Source organism: Bubalus kerabau, chromosome 8 (genome assembly GCF_029407905.1).
Source record: "Bubalus kerabau isolate K-KA32 ecotype Philippines breed swamp buffalo chromosome 8, PCC_UOA_SB_1v2, whole genome shotgun sequence".
In the NCBI taxonomy this organism is placed as follows: domain Eukaryota; kingdom Metazoa; phylum Chordata; class Mammalia; order Artiodactyla; family Bovidae; genus Bubalus; species Bubalus kerabau.
Genome location: NC_073631.1, coordinates 65,917,629 through 65,936,427, shown reverse-complemented (window position 1 = coordinate 65,936,427; position 18,799 = coordinate 65,917,629). Strand labels below are relative to the sequence as shown.

Sequence of the window (18,799 nt, the reverse complement as noted above, 5' to 3'; positions counted from 1 at the left end):
AGCATGCATAATTATTCTGTTATCCATTCCATCCACCTGGATGTCAAGCTCACAGCATCATTAGATCAACAAGGTAGAAATCTGAGGACAACGCAAAGTGGATCAAATCACAGGCTATGTCAGAAGGCCTCTGATATACAGATTAGAAAGATCTTAGCTGGAGAAATACTTAATAGCTAAAATCTACGAATGAAAGCTTTATTTTTCTCCCATTCTTTATTTTCTCACTCACTCTAGTTCCTAAATTTGGATTTAAATATTAATATGTCTTATGACATTCCTTTTGTTGTTTAAAAAATACACTGATTTTATTTTTTTAGAAAAGTGGTGCATGTTCATTGTAGAAAATATGTAGGAAAATAAGAGAAAGAGCCAGCACTCAGGGTATTGACTGTGGTGAATATTTGGGCATATTGTTTTCTGTGTGTGATCCTCCAGTATTCTTGCCTGGAGAATCCCGAGGACAGAGGAGCGTGGCGGGATATAGTCCATAGAGTCGCAAGGAGTCAGACACAACTAAGTGACTTAGCACATAAGCACGCGTGTGACTACACAAGACTGGAACAGTTTTGCTCTTTTTCCATTAAACCTTCCTGAATGTTTCCTTGAGTTTAAAAATGTACATCGTAAACACCATCGTAATGTCTGTAGAATATTTCATTGTAGAAGTCTCCTAAAATGTAGGTAACTAGGTCCTTATTGTAGGTAATTTAGGTTCTTTTTTTCCCATTTTAATAGCATTGTGACGACAGCCCTGTATATAAACCATATATGTTACAATTTCCTTAGGTGTGAAATTTCCTTATCAGGATAAAAATGTTTCTTAGGGCTATTTGTAAGTATTGCCAAATTACTCTCTAGAAAGATCTTCTAATGTTATTAAGAACATGAGAGTTGAGATTAGAAAGGCTTGAGTTACAGTCCTGGTTCTGAAGTTCTGAATCTGTCATCAGCCACGTGACCCTGGGGAAATTGTTAACATCTCCAGGCTTCAGTTTCCGTATCTGTTAAGTGGGCTGGTAGTACCACCTGCCTCATATCTGGTTCTGTGTGGAGTAAATGTGATAATTCATGTAAAGGCTGAGTAGAGCCAAGTGCTCAACGTAAGAGCTACACCTTTACACTTTTGCCAGCAGAGTATGGACTGTCTATTTCTTTTCTCTTACAAACTCTAGGTACAATTTTATGTAAAAGTCAACTTGACAAGTGAAGAAAGACATCTTATAGTTTTAACTTCTGTGAAAAGACACATCTTTCAAGCCTTTAAAAATATGTGACATATTTCAAGTCAAGAACTGACTTTGACAAACATTTTCCCCTCAAATGTTGTTTCTCATGAGTGCCAAGTAATAGAAGAAGCTCAAATCTTCCTTAGCTTTAAAGGGTAGATGTATTATTGATTGTGTCTCAGAGTCCAGAGTAGTCTGTGGGTAGGGTAGATTATGTGTACATAGCAATTATTAAATATGTGCTTTGAACATTTCTCTAAGCAGTCTCGGTGAATTGGATTGAGCTGTTCATAATTTATTTTAAATTGTATAAACAGCTTCATACAACAACCAGTAGAAATATAGAGAAAAGAAGGAAAACATTAGCCAGAAGTCCTTTCACACAAACAAATTAAATTGTGTTTGCTGACTGTCTAAACAGTTTTATAGAATTGCATTAGACATTCTTTCAAATCAGAGGGTGCATTTCCTCTGGTTGAGATTTTTCCCATATAAGTGCCACCATTTTACCAGGTTCATGAGGTCCCATCCCCTTCATGTCATGCCAGTGGGAGTTGAGTACAACAGCAAGGGTACCCAACACCCCTGGGCCAGGAGGAGGGTGAGAAACACGTGAAGCAGAAGAGGACTTGGAGGGTAGGACGGGAGCAGCCAAAAGTGGTGCTGTGAAGTCTGAGTGCAGATGTGGTGGGCGTGGGTCAGTCTGAAATGAAAATTGAAACAATAGAGGAAATAATGTTGAGGACGGTTCCTTCCCAGACATTTAGTGGCTGTTGTAAGGACAGGCTTTATTTGTCTTTTCTTGGAAACCCAGAGGCTCCACATTACTTTAAAGACACAACATGCGTGTCTAATATCAGAAAGGGTTGAACATGATTTCACAGGTTTTCTGTAATACAAGTGGAGAAGGTATTAAGAATTACAGCTTTGATTATTACAGAAAGCAGAGAGAGCAGTTTTTCTGTCCTGATTATTGTGTCTTAAGTATCAGGCATCAAACAATCTCTCTTTGGATGAAATGAAAGCGCTCTTGAGGTTTCAGACTTCTTTCTCTTTTGTTTCAGCTTAGTTCCCATTTCCCAAGGCTGTGGCCTTGAGTGTTGAAATGTAATAACTTTGAAAGTACACGGTGAGTCTATTGATCTTTTAATATGGTTTCTGCCATTTAATTCTTGTTCGGAGCAGGCAATTCTACCCAGAGCAAGCTGGTCACTCTCTATAATCAGGTGTGTACACATCTCACACCAAGAGGGAATGCTTGTGTAAGAACACTGGATGACCATGTCCTGATTACTTTTCAAGATCATCAGTCTGTTTATAATCTCAAATATTATTTTTTCTGCTTCCAGCCTTGAATTAGATTCTGTAAAGAAGTGGTTTCACTGAACAGAGTATGAAAAAAATAAGTCTAATCTTGGGTGTCTTGTGTAAAATGTTAAGTCAAAATTGTTAGGCAATAAACTTGCTGCAGGGCTTCTGTGTGACTCAATGATAGAGACTCTGTCTGCCAATACAGTACACCCCTTGGGTTCATTGTCCTGGGTTGGGAATATCCCCTGGAGAAGGAAATGGCAACCCACTCCAGTATTCTTGCCTGGGAAATCCTATGGACAGAGGAGACAGTCCATGGGGTTGCAAAGGAGTCAGAAACAACTTAGCAACTAAAACAACAACAACAAAACCTGCTGGGGAAAGAGCACTAGTCTCAGGAGTTGTAACGTAGTTCACTTTTTTGTCACTTACTAATGTGACTTTGGGCCTATTTGTAGAATGACTTTTTTTAAAATTAATAAAACAGGGACTGTGCTATGTCCTATTTAGCACTCATAACAGAATGAGAAAGGCCTTTGTAAACCGTAACATCATAGTCCAATGCGAGGTTATTATGTCTCCAAGGTCAATGTGTTTGAAAATATATTAGTTTGTGTTTGAAACACACTTCAGTTCTCTTTCCATCCTGGCCAATCATTTCCATATTTAAACTTAAGCCCCTTAGGCGCTTCCCAGGTGGCTCTAGAGGTAAAGAATCGACCTGCCTAGATACAAGAGATGTAGGTTTGATCCCTGGGTCGGGAAGATTGCCCAGAATAGGAAATGGCAACCCACCCCAGTATTCTTGCCTGTAAAATTCCATGGACAGAAGAACCTGGCAAGCTGCAGTCCATGGGGTTGCAAAGAGATACAACTGAGCGACTCAGTAAAAAGCAAACAAGGACCTTGGCTCAATCTCCTGTATCTTTCAGTCTAATTAGTGGCCTGAACGTTTTGCTTTATTTGGAATTTGTCACCCCATGTTCTAAAGAACAAGGTTCAGTGATTCTCAAAAGACTAAGATTCTAAGATACTGGAAAAGTGAATCCTAATTGAATGTCTTCAGAAAGCCAAGAGATTTGATGCTGTCATCAAATTGGTCTCTATTTCAGTTATATTGTAATAGAGCTTATTATTCATATATCAGAGCTACTCACAAAATGCCAGCACCTTGAATAGGGGTGTATTCTAAGAGCTGTGTTCCCAACATGGTAACAAATAGACATTTGTAACTGTTTACATCTAAATTAATTAAAATTCAATCAAATAAAAAATTTGGTTTTTCATTCACACTGGATACATCTCAAGTGCTAATTGACCAGATATGATGAGTGGCTATAACTTTGGATAGTGGAAACTATAGAGTATTTCTATCATTAAGAAAGTTCCATTGACTAGTCCTGCTCTAGAAGAAAAGGAAACTGATGTCACATTATTCAGAGGTATCCAGTAAGGTTTCATGAAGTATTTTTTATATCATTTTTAGGTTTCCAATTTAAAATAGAAGCTTTAATGTCTGGACAAGGTTTGACATTTACTCACCCACCGCTTTTCTTCAAGTTGTATTTAGAAAACTTGGTATTTGATATTTTTGAATGTTCACTTCTTTCTGTTGGTCCCTTAGGTCCTGCGTGACAGACATGTGTGAATGTCCAGTCCATAAAAACTGTTACTGCGAATCATTCCTGGCATATACCCGGGCCTGCCAGAGAGAGGGCATCCGTGTCCACTGGGAGCCACAGCAGAACTGTGCAGGTGAGAAATTTCTGGCAGATCCAACCATCAGAAACTCAACTCCAGTGCCCAAGCTAGTAACGTGCTCGTTGCTAAGTCGTGTCTGACTCTGCAACCCCATGGACTGTCGCCTGCAAGGCCCTCTGTCCATGGAATTCTCCAGGCAAGAATACTGGAGTGGGCAGCCATTTCCAAGATAGCAATAAAAGAGAATTTGATGATAGGTGAATGGTCACATCCCCCCTTGGCATTATCAGTGGCCCAGCTGGATTTCAACTTGATAAAACACAGGAACTTCTCACTAGGCAGGATAGAAAATGTTGAAGAGAAGTGCTTTGGGATGAGCACATTTGCACAATTTAAGGATTTACACTGGTGCAAAATCCTCTTAGCCTCAAGCTTCCAGCTTGATGTGCTTAGCACAGGGATAGTCATTGCTATGGTTTAGGTTACATATGGAACAAAGGAGATCCAGGACAGTTACAGTCATTTAAGGTCTTCAGGATAGTTCAGTTCAGTTCAGTTCAGTTCAGTTCAGTTGCTCAGTCGTGTCCAAAACTTTGCAACCCCATGAACTGCAGCACGCCAGGCCTCCCTATCCATCACCAACTCCTGGAGCCTACCCAAACTCAAGTCCATTGAGTCAGTGATGCCTTCCAACCATCTCATCCTCTGTCGTCCCCTTCTCCTCCTGCCCTCAATCTTTCCCAGCATCAGGGTCTTTCCAAACGAGTAAGCTCTTCACATCAGGTGGCCAAAGTATTGGAGTTTCAGCTTCAACATCAGTCCTTCCAATGAACACCCAAGACTGATTTCCTTTAGGATGGACTGGTTGGATCTCCTTGCAGTCCAAGGGACTCTCAAGAATCTTCTCCAACACCACAGTTCAAAAGCATCAATTCTTTGGTGCTCAGCTTTCTTTATAGTCCAACTCTCACATCCATACATGACTATTTGAAAAACCATAGCCTTGACTAGATGGACCTTTGTTGGCAAAGTAATGTCTGCTTTTTAATATGCTATCTAGGTTGGTCATAACTTTCTTTCCAAGGAGTAAGCGTCTTTTAATTTCATGGCTGCAATCACCATCTGCAGTGATTTTGGAGCCCCAAAAAATAAAGTCTGACACAGTTTCCACTGTTTCCCCATCTATTTCCCATGAAGTGATGGGACCAGATGCTATGATCTTAGTTTTCTGAATGTTGATCTTTAAGCCAACTTTTTCACTCTCCTCTTTCACCTTCATCAAGAGGCTTTTTAGTTCCTCTTCACTTTCTGCCATAAGGGTGGTGTCATCTGCATATCTGAGGTTATTGATATTTCTCCCGGGAATCTTGATTCCAGCTTGTGCTTCTTCCACCCCAGCATTTCTCATGATGTACTCTGCATATAATTTAAATAAGCAGGGTGACAATATACAGCCTTGACATACTTATTTTCCTATTTGGAACCAGTCTGTTGTTCCATCTCCAGTTCTAACTGTTGCTTCCTGTGTGATTTTTTTTTGAGAGAGAGAAAGAGAAACTGCTATATAAACACCAGTAAAATGTTCTTTTCCTTCTGAGAGACAGATTGCTGTAATAGCCATTAATAGCACTTTGATCTCAGGCAACTTCCTTAGTTTATTTGATATCTGTAAAATGGGATTCTTTGTTCATCCAAGAAATATTTTTTACAAAATGGCTAAGTACCAGGCATTGAACAAAGCACTGTGGGTACTTTGGTGACTATGAGAGATGGGCTGAGATCCCTGCCATTGAAGTGCCGCCGGCCCAGTGGGAGAACCAGACAAAACTAGTAACTCTACAATAAATACTTGCTAAGTGTGGTGAGTATGGTGAAGGAAACAAATAGAGCAGAGCAAAAGAAAACAAATGGAGCCAGAGTGGGTGGCTACTTAAATGGTGAGGAGAGAAGACTGCTCTTTGGAGGTGATAGTCCAGCTGCACATTGTAGGACTGAAGGGAGTCAGGGCAAGAGCTCCATGTGGAAGAATCATATTTGAATAAGATAGCAGCTCTCAAACTGGAAGTGAGTCAGTGTGAGCACAGTAGGCAAGGGAAAGAAAGGCTCAACATAAGAGTGGAGTTGAAGCTGGAGCTGAATCATGCAGGACTTCACAGGTCTTGAAAAGGAGTCTAGCTTTTTTCCCAAGAAGGATGGAAGCCACTGATGGACTTTAAGCAACCTTCCTTCTGCTTTTCAAAGACCACTCTGTGTAGAGAATACATTGAATAGCTTGAAAGCAAGAGGCTGTTGCAGAAGTCAGAATGACAAAATGATGGTGGCTTGGATTAAGAAGGAGGCAGTGTGTGGAGGAAGAAGAGAGATTCTAGATGTATTTTGGAAATTTATAGTAGTATCTACTCTGCAGAGTTATAAGCATTAGTGATATGTATGTGAAACATCTAGACGAGTGTGCAACTCTTACAAGATAGTCAGTAGTAATGCTACTCTTAGACACAAGATGAGATGACTGTCATTTGCTACAAGGGTTGACAAATGTTTTTCTTTAAAGGACCAGATTTGCCTACAACAGAGAGCCTGGGGTTTGCAACATTCTACATGAATCTGAGAAAACTTAACTCCAAAATTGGAAAAGAAGGCAGTTCGTGGCACTGCTAGCTTTAATATATACATTGGTAGAGGGCAAGAGTGGTCAGCTGGTTGGAAGAATTGACTTGAGTCTTATTTTCAGGGCATGGACATCATGTTCACTTAGATGGTGGATCTCAATCTGCTCGACATTGGAGTCATTCTGGGAGCTTAAATATAAACCAGGAAACTATGCCTGGGCCCCAAGCCCAGATATCTTGCTTTAACTGGTCTTGTGTATCACTTGAAACCTCTCCAGTGATTCTGACCTGCAGTGCAGAAACCACAAAGTTAACTTGTATGCTTAATGTATAGCTTTGGGGGAGTAGAATGATGAGGGTTTAGGGATCACTAAAGCTTCCCGAAGCCACCCCTTGACACAGTCACTAATCTATGTCCTTAGAAAGCACTCAAACCCTTTTATATCCTTGTGACTTCCCTTTTGGATTTGCTCTCTCCTCTGAAAACCCAAGTCCAATCTATGTCTGTGTTCCCTTTCCATGGCAAGAGTGCCTCTCTATCAATGCTGCCTTTCCAGAGGAGGGCTGAGGTGATACAAACTCATATTAAGGTGTGGTTGAGGCTCCTGAAACGTGCGAGTAAATGACTTACCTCCCTCCTCAGTGCAGGGTAGTATAGGAAGGGCAGAGTTTTGAGAGACTTGGTCCTTCCAGCACACCTTGAATATGCCTGTCTCCTTTTCTCTACTTTGAGTCCTCTTTCTCTTGAATTTTCCCTGGTGACTCAGTATCTGACTGCAGTGTAGGAGATCTAGGTTCGATCCCTAGGTCGGGAAGGTACTCTGGAGAAGGGAGTGCTACCCACTCCAGTAGTTTTACCCGGAGAATCCCATGAACAGAGGAGCCTGGTGGACTACAGTCCTTGGGGTCGCAAAGAGTCAGACACAACTAACACTTTCCCTTGAATCTACCAGGAAATGAATAAAATATGTGGACTCAAGGCCCAGCCATTCATCCTGGGGTAATGTTGAGCTCAGCAGAACTTTGTTAATTTTATTAGCTATGATGCTATGACAAGGATCATATCAGATACAGAATATATGAACCCTCTCTTACTCATGCTGCTGAGCTATATTTAACACCAGTTCAGTACACCCACTGCATTTGAGGACTACACTTTCCTCCTGTCCCAGGATCCTGATTTCAGGGACTGAATCTCAGTAGCTAAATTACTTTTCTAATGGAAAGGGAATATGACTTCTGAAAGGTTCCATTTGCCGCTTAAAATTAGTGGAACCATCTGAGTGAAGTATAACTGTCAATGTTTGGTTGCAGGGGACCATTTTACACACACACACACACACACACACACACACCCATACACACTGAACTTCCACAGATTGACGGTATTTATGGAGATGTGCAGCATCTCTCAGTAGATTCATTTCTGTTTCATCTGGAATATTGAAGACTCTAAGAATACTCTTTACTTGTTTTTTTAGCTCTCAGATCTTTTGACTTATGACAGCACTTAAGACCACTTAATATAGAGAAGAGAAATCTTCCAGAGTAAAAAGCTTGTAAATTGAACAGATAAGCCAGCCAAGCAAGAAACTCTGAATGAACAAGTGACATCTCTCAGAAGGCTGGATTTTAGTATTAGCATGACTACTACCACAAAGCGTATGCCCATCAGCTGTGGTGAGAAGGACTAATGAAACTCTAGTTTAGTACAGGAATTACTAAACACAATATGATATCCAGAGGGCTATTGTGAAGGTCTATAAAAGTTTAATAATGAACATTTATATTAATATGTACTATTTTCTAAGCACCTCCTTTGCCCCAAGGACTATTCTGGCACTTTATATTACATTTTATCTTATTTAATCCCCACTCCATATTACCCACATTCTACAGTAAAGGATATTAAGGCTTAGAATATTTAAGTAATTTGCTAAAAATCACAGAGCTAGAAAGTAAGAAAGCTAGGACTCAAACCCAGCTCAGTTTGCATTATAGCCCCTGTTCTTAATTATTAGGAGAGCACAAATAAGCAAGTACACTGTAAAAAAAAAAAAAAGTCAGCCTATTGTAAGAAGAAACATTAGTTGTAAAATAGAAACAAAAATATGAGTTAAAATTTATATATATATTTACATATGAGTATATATTTATTTGTGTATTTATATAAGCATCAACTAATTTATTGAAATATTTGTTGTGTTTGTTGTCATTCAGTCACTAAGTCATTTTGTCCGACTCTTTGGGACCCTATGGACTATAGCACACGAGGCTCCTCTGCTTTCCACTCTCTCTTGTAGTTTGCTCAGATTCATGTCCATTGAGTCAGTGATGCCATCTAACCATCTTATCTTCTGCTGTTATGTTACGTTGTGTGGACCTTTCCAATTTCTATTCACCTGTTCCTAATCTTTGTTACTTGGTACCTTTTGACTCAATAATTTTCCTATGGTCTTGCTCCTGCATCTTACTTTGCCATCCTTAGCAGATTTCCTGCTAATTGTCACTGAACTTTTCAGGAATACATTTTATTAGCAGGAAAGATTCTGGGGTATTCAAAGTGGTGTGTGTATTTCTGCAGCAAATGAGATAATCTGCTGGCTTCTGTGGGGAGTTTCCTCCTTGCTTTACTCAGCAGACTTCAGGTGATTCTAGCCCCTTTCCTGCAGCACCTCTGCTCTACTTGTACACACTGATATCCTCTGGTGACTAGACATCTCCTATAAAGGTTAGGAGATAAGGTCAGCACTGTAACCTTCAGCACAGAAGGGGGTTGTGGGAACAGCTGAGTCCAAAGGGCACAAATCTATGCTTACTAACTGTATTGATAATGCCAACACATAATGCCTTCATGGGGCACCACATAAAGTAACACGTAATGCTCCTTGCATGCTTTACAGAATAGCCCTTAAGAATATATACCTGCTAACCCTAGCCACAGACTTCCCTGGTGGCTCAGCTGTATAGAATCTGCCTGTAATGCAGGAGACCTGAGTTCAATCCCTGGGTCAGGAAGATCCCTTGGAAGAGGGCATGGCAACCCACTCCAGTATTCTTGCCTGGAGAATCCCATGGACTAAAGAGTCTGGCGGGCTACAGTCCATAGGGTTGCAAAAGATCGAACACAACTGAAATGACTGAGCACAAGCACAACCCTAACCACTCTGGTAATTTTCTAGTTTTTAAAACATGTATTTAATCAAATGAAACCTTTTCAAATGCACATGCATAAATCAGATAACATTTATGTTGTCAGTAAGTATTGTTTGCCTTTTACAAGTTTGAAAAACATTGGATGCATGGAGGATAAAAAAAGATCCAAGTCAGGATTAACTTTCTAGGATTGTATAAAAGTTGTGCCAAATTGAAGGCAAATTTAATCATATTATCTCCCTAAAACCCTTCTAAGACTCCCTCAAGGATTACAGCCCCTGCCCACCTCTCTGCCTTTGTCTCCTCCCACTCTCATTCTCAAATTCCTTGCTTCTCCTCCAACAAACCAAGGATCCTCCAGCTTATGATTGGGTCATGGCTCCTTGTTGTTGCTGATTGCACCCTCTTTGCTCCCCCACCCCCTCCCCCGGCACCATGCTCTCTCTCTGCCTGGAAAACTTCTGCCATTGTCTGTCTGGCAGTGTCTTGTCGTCTTTTAAGATCTAAGTGGGATCCATTTTCTGAAGTCTTCCTAAATCCCTAATTCACTTCAGTTCAGTTGCTCAGTCGTGTCTGACTCTTTGCGACCCCATGAATTGCAGCATGCCAGGCCTCCCTGTCTATCACCAAGGCTCCCGGAGCCTACCCAAACTCATGTAAATCAAGTCGGTGATGCCATCCAGCCATCTCATCCTCTGTCGTCCCCTTCTCCTCCTGCCCCTAATCTCTCCCGGCATCAGGGTCTTTTCCAGTGAGTCAGCTCTTCACATGAGGTGGCCAGAGTATTGGAATTTCAGCTTCAGCATCAGTCCTTCCTATGAACACCCAGGACTGATCTCCCTTAGAATGGACTGGTTGGATCTCCTTGCAGTCCAAGGGACTCTCAAGAGTCTTCTCTAACACCACAGTTCAAAAGCATCAATTCTTCGGTGCTCAGCTTTCTTCACAGTCCAACTCTCACATCCATACATGACCACTGAAAAACCATAGCCTTGACTAGATGGACCTTTGTTGGCAAAGTAATGTCTCTGCTTTTTGATATGCTATCTAGGTTGGTCATAACTTTCCTTCCAAGGAGTAAGCGTCTTTTAATTTCATAGCTGCAATCACCATCTGCAGTGATTTTGGAGCCCCCAAAAATAAAGTCTGACACTGTTTCCACTGTTTCCCCATCTATTTACCACAAAGTGATGGGACCAGATGCCATGATCTTAGTTTTCTGAATGTTGAGCTTTAGGCCAACTTTTTCACTGTCCTCTTTCACTCTCATCAAGAGGGTCTTTAGTTCCTCTTCACTTTCTGCCATAAGGGTGGTGTCATCTGCATATCTGAGGTTATTGATATTTCTCCCAGCCATCTTGATTCCAGCTTGTGCTTCTTCCAGCCCAGTGTTTCTCATGATGTACTTTGCATAGATGTTAAATAAACAGGGTGACAATATACAGCCTTAACTTACTCCTTTTCCTATTTGGAACCAGTCTGTTGTTCCATGTTCAGTTTTAACTGTTGCTTTCTGACCTGCATACAGATTTCTCAAGAGGCAGGTCAGGTGATCTGGTATTCCCATCTCTTTCAGAATTTTCCACAGTTTATTGTCATCCACACAGTCAAAGGCTTTGGCACAGTCAAGAAAGCAGAAATAGATGTTTTTTCTGGAACTCTCTTGCTTTTTCAATGATCCAGCAGATGTTGGCAATTTGATCTCTGGTTCCTCTGCCTTTTCTAAAACCAGCTTGAATATCTGAAAGTTCACGGTTCACATATTCCTGAAGCCTGGCTTGGAGAATTTTGAGCATTATTTTACTAGCGTGTGAGATGAGTGCAATTGTGTGGTAGTTTGAGCATTCTTTGGCATTGCCTTTCTTTGGGATTGGAATGAAAACTGATCTTTTCCAGTCCTGTGGCCACTGCTGAGTTTTCTAAATTTGCTGGCTTATTGAGTGCAGCACTTTCACAGCATCATCTTTCAGGATTTGAAATAGCTCAAGTGGAATTCCATCACCTCTACTAGCTTTGTTTGTAGTGATGCTTTCTAAGGCCCACTTGACTTCACATTCCAGGATGTCTGGCTCTAGGTGAGTGATCACACCATCGTGATTATCTGGGTCGTGAAGATCTTTTTTGTACAGTTCTCTGTGTATTCTTGCCACCCCTTCTTAATATCTTCTGCTTCTGTTAGGTCCACACCATTTCTGTCCTTTATCAAGCCCATCTTAATCCCTAACCAGACCTCAATGTTGAGTTGATGTCTCTCTTACTGATCTACTGTACTTCATTCTCACTCTCTAATGTGTTCATCTTGCATTTAATTAAGAATCCATTTCTGTGTCTCCTTCACCCATTTGTTTTTTTTTTTAATTTATTTTTTTATTGAAGGATAATTGCTTTACAGAATTTTGTTGTTTTCTGTCAAACCTCAACATGAATCAGCCATAGGTATACATATATTCCCTCCCTTTTAAACATCCCTCCCATCTCCCTCCCCATCCCACCCCTTTAGGTTGGTACAGAACCCCTGTTTGAGTTTCCCGAGCCATAGAGCAAATTCCCATTGGTTATCTATTTTATATATGGTAATATAAGTTTCCATGCAATTTTTCCCATACATCTCACCCTCGCATCCCCTCTCCCCATGTCCATAAGTCTATTCTTTATGTCTGTTTCTCCATCGCTGCCCTGTAAATAAATTCTTCAGTACCGTTTTTCTGGATTCCGTATACATGCGTTAGAATTCTTCAGTACCATTTTTCTAGATTCCGTATACATGCGTTAGAATATGATATTTATCTTTCTCTTTCTGACTTACTTCACTCTGTATAATAGGTTATAGGTTCATCCATCTCATTAGAACTGACTTAAATCACCCATTTGGGTTTAAGTCCTGGCTCCTGAGACTAAAGCTCAGAGATGATATCTGATTCGCATCGGATTCCCTGGCCTAAGAGGATGCCTGCCCCATAGTAGATACTCAGTAAATGTTTATTGATTTAATTTGAATTGAATAGCAATGGTGAAAATAATCCACTTTTCCCCTAGTAGGGCTGTATTTTCTACCTAACAAATGGTGAGGAAAATATCTGTTCAGTAGTCAAAGGTAAGATGTCACAGAGAAGCAGTAGGAAAGTACATGGTGCAGTTAGAAGAAAGACTTGAGAGGTCAGAGAGAGGAAAAGACATGGGGGAATGCATGTCTGTAGGAGAAGGAGGGAAAAGGAAAGAATGTGGGTGAGAGAGACAGGAAATCCTGCTGAGTTTTCATAGTAGGAGGGATCTTTGCGAGATCTCAGGGGAATAAAGTATCTGGAGCGAAAAGTGAGTTGAAAGAGGCATTCTGGAAGCAGCAGAGTGGAAAATGAACTCAAGGCCAGCCAAATGTAATCCAAATTGGGAATCAAGATGATGGATGGAACTTCATTAAGATTAAATCATCATCCAACAGGCACAGGCATTTATTAAGCTGCTTCTCTGTGCTTGGCCTTGTGCCAGAACTTTACATCATGGAAGACAAGGACTCTGCCCTCAGGAGCCCTAGCTTTGGTGGTTCATTCTGTTCAAGCAAGGGTGCTTGTTATAGTGACCCCTGGAACCTTTAAAATTTACAGCTGCCCAAGGCTCCACTGTAGACACAGAGCAAAAATCTTTAGGGAAGGGACTGAGGAATATATGTCTTTTAAAAGACCCTTAGGAGACTCTTGTGAAGGTCTCCAAATAGGAGCTACAGATGCACAGTGAGATGAAATCCCTCAGTGGTGTCTGACCCTTTGTGACCCCATGGAGTATAGAGTCCATGGAATTCTCCAGGCCAGAATACTAGAGTGGGTTGCCTTTCCCTTCTCCAGGGGATTTTCCCAACCCAGGGATCGAACCCAGGTCTCCTGCATTGCAGGTGGATTCTTTACCAGCTGAGCCACAGTGGAAGCCCACAGATGCACAGTAACTGGGAGATTAAAACAAGTAAGCAGGTAACGATAATGTGAGAAGTGCTGTTGGATGCAGAGCAGGGAAGGGTATCTTGGAGAGATCCAGGAAGCTACTTGAAGGAGGTGATGTTTGAATTAAGACTTGGAAAAATGATTGCTTTGGGGAGAGAATCCAAGCTAATGATAATCAATTTCAGAGTGTTTTGACTGGAAATTAGAGCTAATATTTAATAACTGATAGAGAAAGAGAGGGAAGGGAAGAAAGAAGAAGGGAAGGTAGGAGAAGAGAATTAATGAGAAGAGAAAAGAATGTCAAGGAAAGGGTCTTGGAGGCAATTTGAACCTTTAGTGTTAAGGAGGAGATAAAGAAGCCCAAGAGCGAGAAGGTGTCTGCAAGAAGTTAGCTGCTTTTCAACGTTGTGTTAGTTTCTACTGCATAGCAAAGTGAATCCACTGTGTGCTGTGCTCAGTTGTTCAGTCATGTCTGACTCTTTGCAACCCCATGGACTGAAGCCCACCAGGCTTCTCTATCTATGGGGATTCTTCAAGCAAGAATACTGGAGTGGGTTGCCATGACCTCCTCCAGGGGATCTTCCCAACCCAGGGGTCAAACCCAGGTCTCCCGCATTGTGGGCAGATTCTTTACTGACTGAGCCACGAGAAGCCCAAGAATACTGGAGTGGGTATCCTATCCCTTCTCCAGGGGATCTTCCTGACCCAGGAATCAAACCAGGGTCTCCTGCATTGCAATCAGATTCTTTACCAGCTGAGCTACCAGGGAAGCCTGAATCAGCTATATGTATACTTATATCCACTCTTTCTTGGATTTTCTTCCCATTTAGGTCACCATAGGACACTGAGTAGAGTTTTGAGATTAACTGCCCAGAGTTAGCATCAACCTCCACAGGTTTAAGGGCTCAGTCCCATAAGACACCTCATTTCAGATTCTTGTTGCCAAGTACTGAGTCCCTAGGTTACCCTCTCTCTGCTCCACTTGGCTACAGTGTAGGGGCAGAGAGCTGTTCTCACAGCCTCCTTCCCTTGTGGGCTTAATCATTTTCTAGAAGGGCTCACAAAACTCTGAAAAACCCTTATCTACTCTTCAAAGTAAAGTGAAAGTGTTCGTTGCTCAGTTGTGTCCTATTCTTGGCTACTCCATGGATTATAGCTTGCCAGACTCTTCTGTCCTTAGGATTCTCCAGGCAAGAATACTGGAGTGAGTTTCTATTCTAGGGCATCTTCCCAACCCAGAGGTTGAACCCGGGTCTCCTGCATTGCAGCTGGGATTCTCTAATAAACTGTCTGAGCCGTTTATTATAAGGGATACAAATGAACAGCCAGATAAAGAGGCACAGAGAGTAGGTTCCAGAAGGGTGCCCCAAACACAAGAGCGTCTGTCCTAATAGAGTGGGGACACCATAATCCCAGCACCTCAATGTGTCCTCCTGTTTCAAAGTTTTCTGAACCCTGTCGTTAGTCATTTAGGGATTTGTATGGAGATGGGGTCGCTAAGAGTCAGGCACGACTGAGCGACTTCACTTTCACTTTTCATTTTTATGCATTGGAGAAGGAAATGGCAACCCACTCCAGTATTCTTGCCTGGAGAATCCCAGGGACAGAGGAGCCTAGTGGGCTGCCGTCTATGGGGTCGCACAGAGTCAGACACGACTGAAGTGACTTAGCAGCAGCAGCAGCAGTCCCTATGTAGGCATAGTTGATTAAGTCATTGACTGAAAGTGATAATCTCAGTATCCAGTCCCTGTCCGCATCCCTGGCAAAAAGTGCTGAAAGTTCCAAGCCTTTAATCATGCTTTGTTCTTTCTGGTGAGCAGTCCCCATTCTGAAGCTGTCTGGGGACCCCAACCACCAGCCCTATTGGCATACAAACACTCTGGAGATTTCCAGGTGTTCTAGGAGCTGTGTGCCATGAACTGAAGACAAAAACAGCTACAGATGGAGTTTGGATGGTTATTACTATTCTTCAAGAGGATTCTTCTAAATTCTTACATGTGTCAACATCCCTCCTCCTGAGAATGAGGGGTGCCACCTTTGATTGTCATTGGAAGTAACTCAGATGGAAAAGTCTGCGTGTCATAAAACTTCCAGAATGCTGGCAGTATTTTTTTTTCTGACAAATCTATTCATGAATTTTTGGTAAGTTTCAGAATACTGTCAAAATCATTTTAGCTCCAACTGAACAAAGATAGTAAATTGCTATGATTTGGCTACACCATCATTTTCATATTCTCTGACCAGCCAGCCAGCTACTTCCCTCTCCCCAGTCACACATCTAATTTTTCTCTGTTGGGCTCTACCCATCTCTTGCTCTAACTAGTTTCAAATTGATCAATTCAACACATGGTAACTAGATTAAAGTATGTCACACATTTCTAATATCCTTGGCAGATTTTTTTCCTGTATGAGTTGGTGGTAGTGGTGTTTAGTCGCTAAGTCGTGTCAGACTCTTTGCGACCTCATGGACTGTAGCCCACCAGGCTCCTCTGTCCATGGGATTTCCCAGGCAAGAATACTGGAATGAGTTGCCATTTCCTACTCCAGGGAATCTTCCCAACCCAGGGATCAAAACCGCGTCTCCTGTATGTGTAGTTCTGTATATCTGAATATCAAGGTGGTTGCAACAATGATTCCTATTCATTGCAGCTCAACAACTGGAAGAACTATTTGGAGTTAACTTTTCATACCATTCTCAATACCTGGGTAACCTGTAGATTTACATGTAGCTTTACTAATATATAGTCTTTCCTCTCTGGGAATAAAGCTTTCTCATTTTCTTTCATTTTGAAGTTCACTGGCTCAGCAGGTGGATGTTTCATGTTTTTCCAGATGCAGGTGATTCCCAGAGTGTCTGGGAAGTGCTGGGTTCTTGTTCTTCTTTTGTTAGGAGGCAGATGTGCACCTGTGCTGTGGGGAGACCTGTGCCATGAGTGACATGAGCCTGCGGGAATGGCAAGGGGCTGAAGGTGAATTAACCTGGCTGTTTCCTCACATCTCACCTTCATCTCCTCTCTTTTCCAGCCACCCAGTGTAAGCATGGGGCCGTGTATGATACCTGTGGCCCAGGATGTGCCAAGACCTGTGACAACTGGAATGAGATCGGCCCCTGCAATAAGCCGTGCGTTGCTGGGTGTCACTGCCCAGCAAATTTGGTCCTTCACAAAGGAAGGTGCATCAAGCCAGTCCTCTGTCCTCAGCGGTGACCTTTGTTCCATTCCTTCAGACTTTGAACCTAGTGTCCTTGACACTGAAGTGGAAGAGCCAATGAAAGACTGCAGTATTTGTGTGCTGATTCTGCAAACACACACACAGAGTATATATGTGTACATATATAGATATATAGATATATTCAGAAGCATTTCATCATTTATATAAACTATAGGTGGATTCTTATATGTATATTTTTTGCTATAAGACATGTATTGTTTCTAGGATCCTAATCTGTAAGCCATTGAAGACATTGTATAAATAAATCAAGTGTTTTTAATTTAATAAGGCAGCATGCAGACATATTGGATGGCTTTACCATCACACACATTTGTCATTTTTAAGGAAAGTTTTCTAAGAGATCAAAATTGCCTGCCTGAATTAATTTTTTCTTTGGATCAGGATTTGCTGTTGAATGGGGAGTGTGTTTTTTCTGGAGAAGGGCAAATTTATTTTGGGGTATTTCTGCTTCCAGAGAAAGGAAAGTATGCCTGAGAGAGATGGCTGGTGATTGGCGACAGGCTCTAATGGTGCATGTAAGCAAGGAATAGGCTGTTAGACTTTACTGGGTCATGGTCTGATATTATTTCCAAAACTGATTGGCTGGTTACCAAGAAATGTATATTCGTCACTAAAGCATAACCGAAGAAGCAAATGAGTTCTTGCCCTCTTAGCATATTCCCCAAGTCTCCTAATTATATATGTGTGTATGATGGATGTGGCCACCTCTGTGTCCCACACTGAGATGATGGAGTGTCTGGATATCTTGTTAGTTTAACTGGGCATGAGCAGATATTTGAAGAAACTGTTGCACAACATACGAGAAAATATCCATTTCTCTGAATCTCATGGCAGTTTAGGATGAACAAATCCAATTGAGTCAAAGTAAGCTATCTATATTTTGTGACTATTCCATGTATAAAGTGAAAGCCTTTATTTCTAGAGGACTCCTAGTCCAACACTCTTTGCAACGGAATCTGTCCTAATTATTAGACAGAAAGAAAGGCTTTACTGATCAGTTGATTTAACATCAGTCCAAACAAAGAATGGTCTACATGCTTGCTCTCATTTCCTGATAGGTTACTACTAGTCACCATGTGATTTTCCTGACTTTTGTTTTTTGCTGAATAAGTGAGAATGTAACAAAATCAAACCCGCTGATGTCTAAAAATAAAATGTTCTGTGTTATAGTAAATAAAGAGCTTAAGTTTTACAACAATGCATTTTCTATTTCAAAATGTGTATGTTATACTTTATAAATGGCAACATCAGTTCATCCATTTTAGCAACTTTATTTAGATATATTTTATATACCATGCAATAACATTTTTATAAAGAGTATTATTAGTAGTTAACAACAAACCTCCAAAGTTTTGATAGTCCGCATATTGCCATTGCTTGTTAAGACATTTTTGTTCCTGTTTCATATATTCATGACAGCTAAAGGATTAGTTTGGAGTTTTTACTGGGGCATCTCCAGCTGCTTGAGTAAATTGAATGAGTTACACAGTTTAATAGTGACTGGCTGGGACATCAGGGAACGTGGTTGTGACTGTTGAGCTTGGGTCGTGACCATCCTCAGTATCCGGGACACAAGGAACCAGCACTTCAGGGCTGCACTTGGAAAAGGGACTTTGATGTAAGAGAATTG

General features: G+C 41.3%; 1 protein-coding gene across 1 annotated transcript in view; it reads left to right on the top strand.

Annotated features, from left to right (window-relative positions):
* The window catches only part of BMPER (BMP binding endothelial regulator), a 253,318-nt gene extending 234,968 nt beyond the window's left edge, over positions 1–18,350 (top strand). The window contains exons 14-15 of the mRNA XM_055590429.1: positions 4,165–4,295; positions 16,963–18,350. Of these exons, the coding sequence (XP_055446404.1) occupies positions 4,165–4,295; positions 16,963–17,144 (313 nt within the window). The 3' untranslated portion in view covers positions 17,145–18,350. The remainder of the gene's footprint in view (positions 1–4,164; positions 4,296–16,962) is intronic.
* The last annotated feature ends 449 nt before the right edge of the window (positions 18,351–18,799 follow it).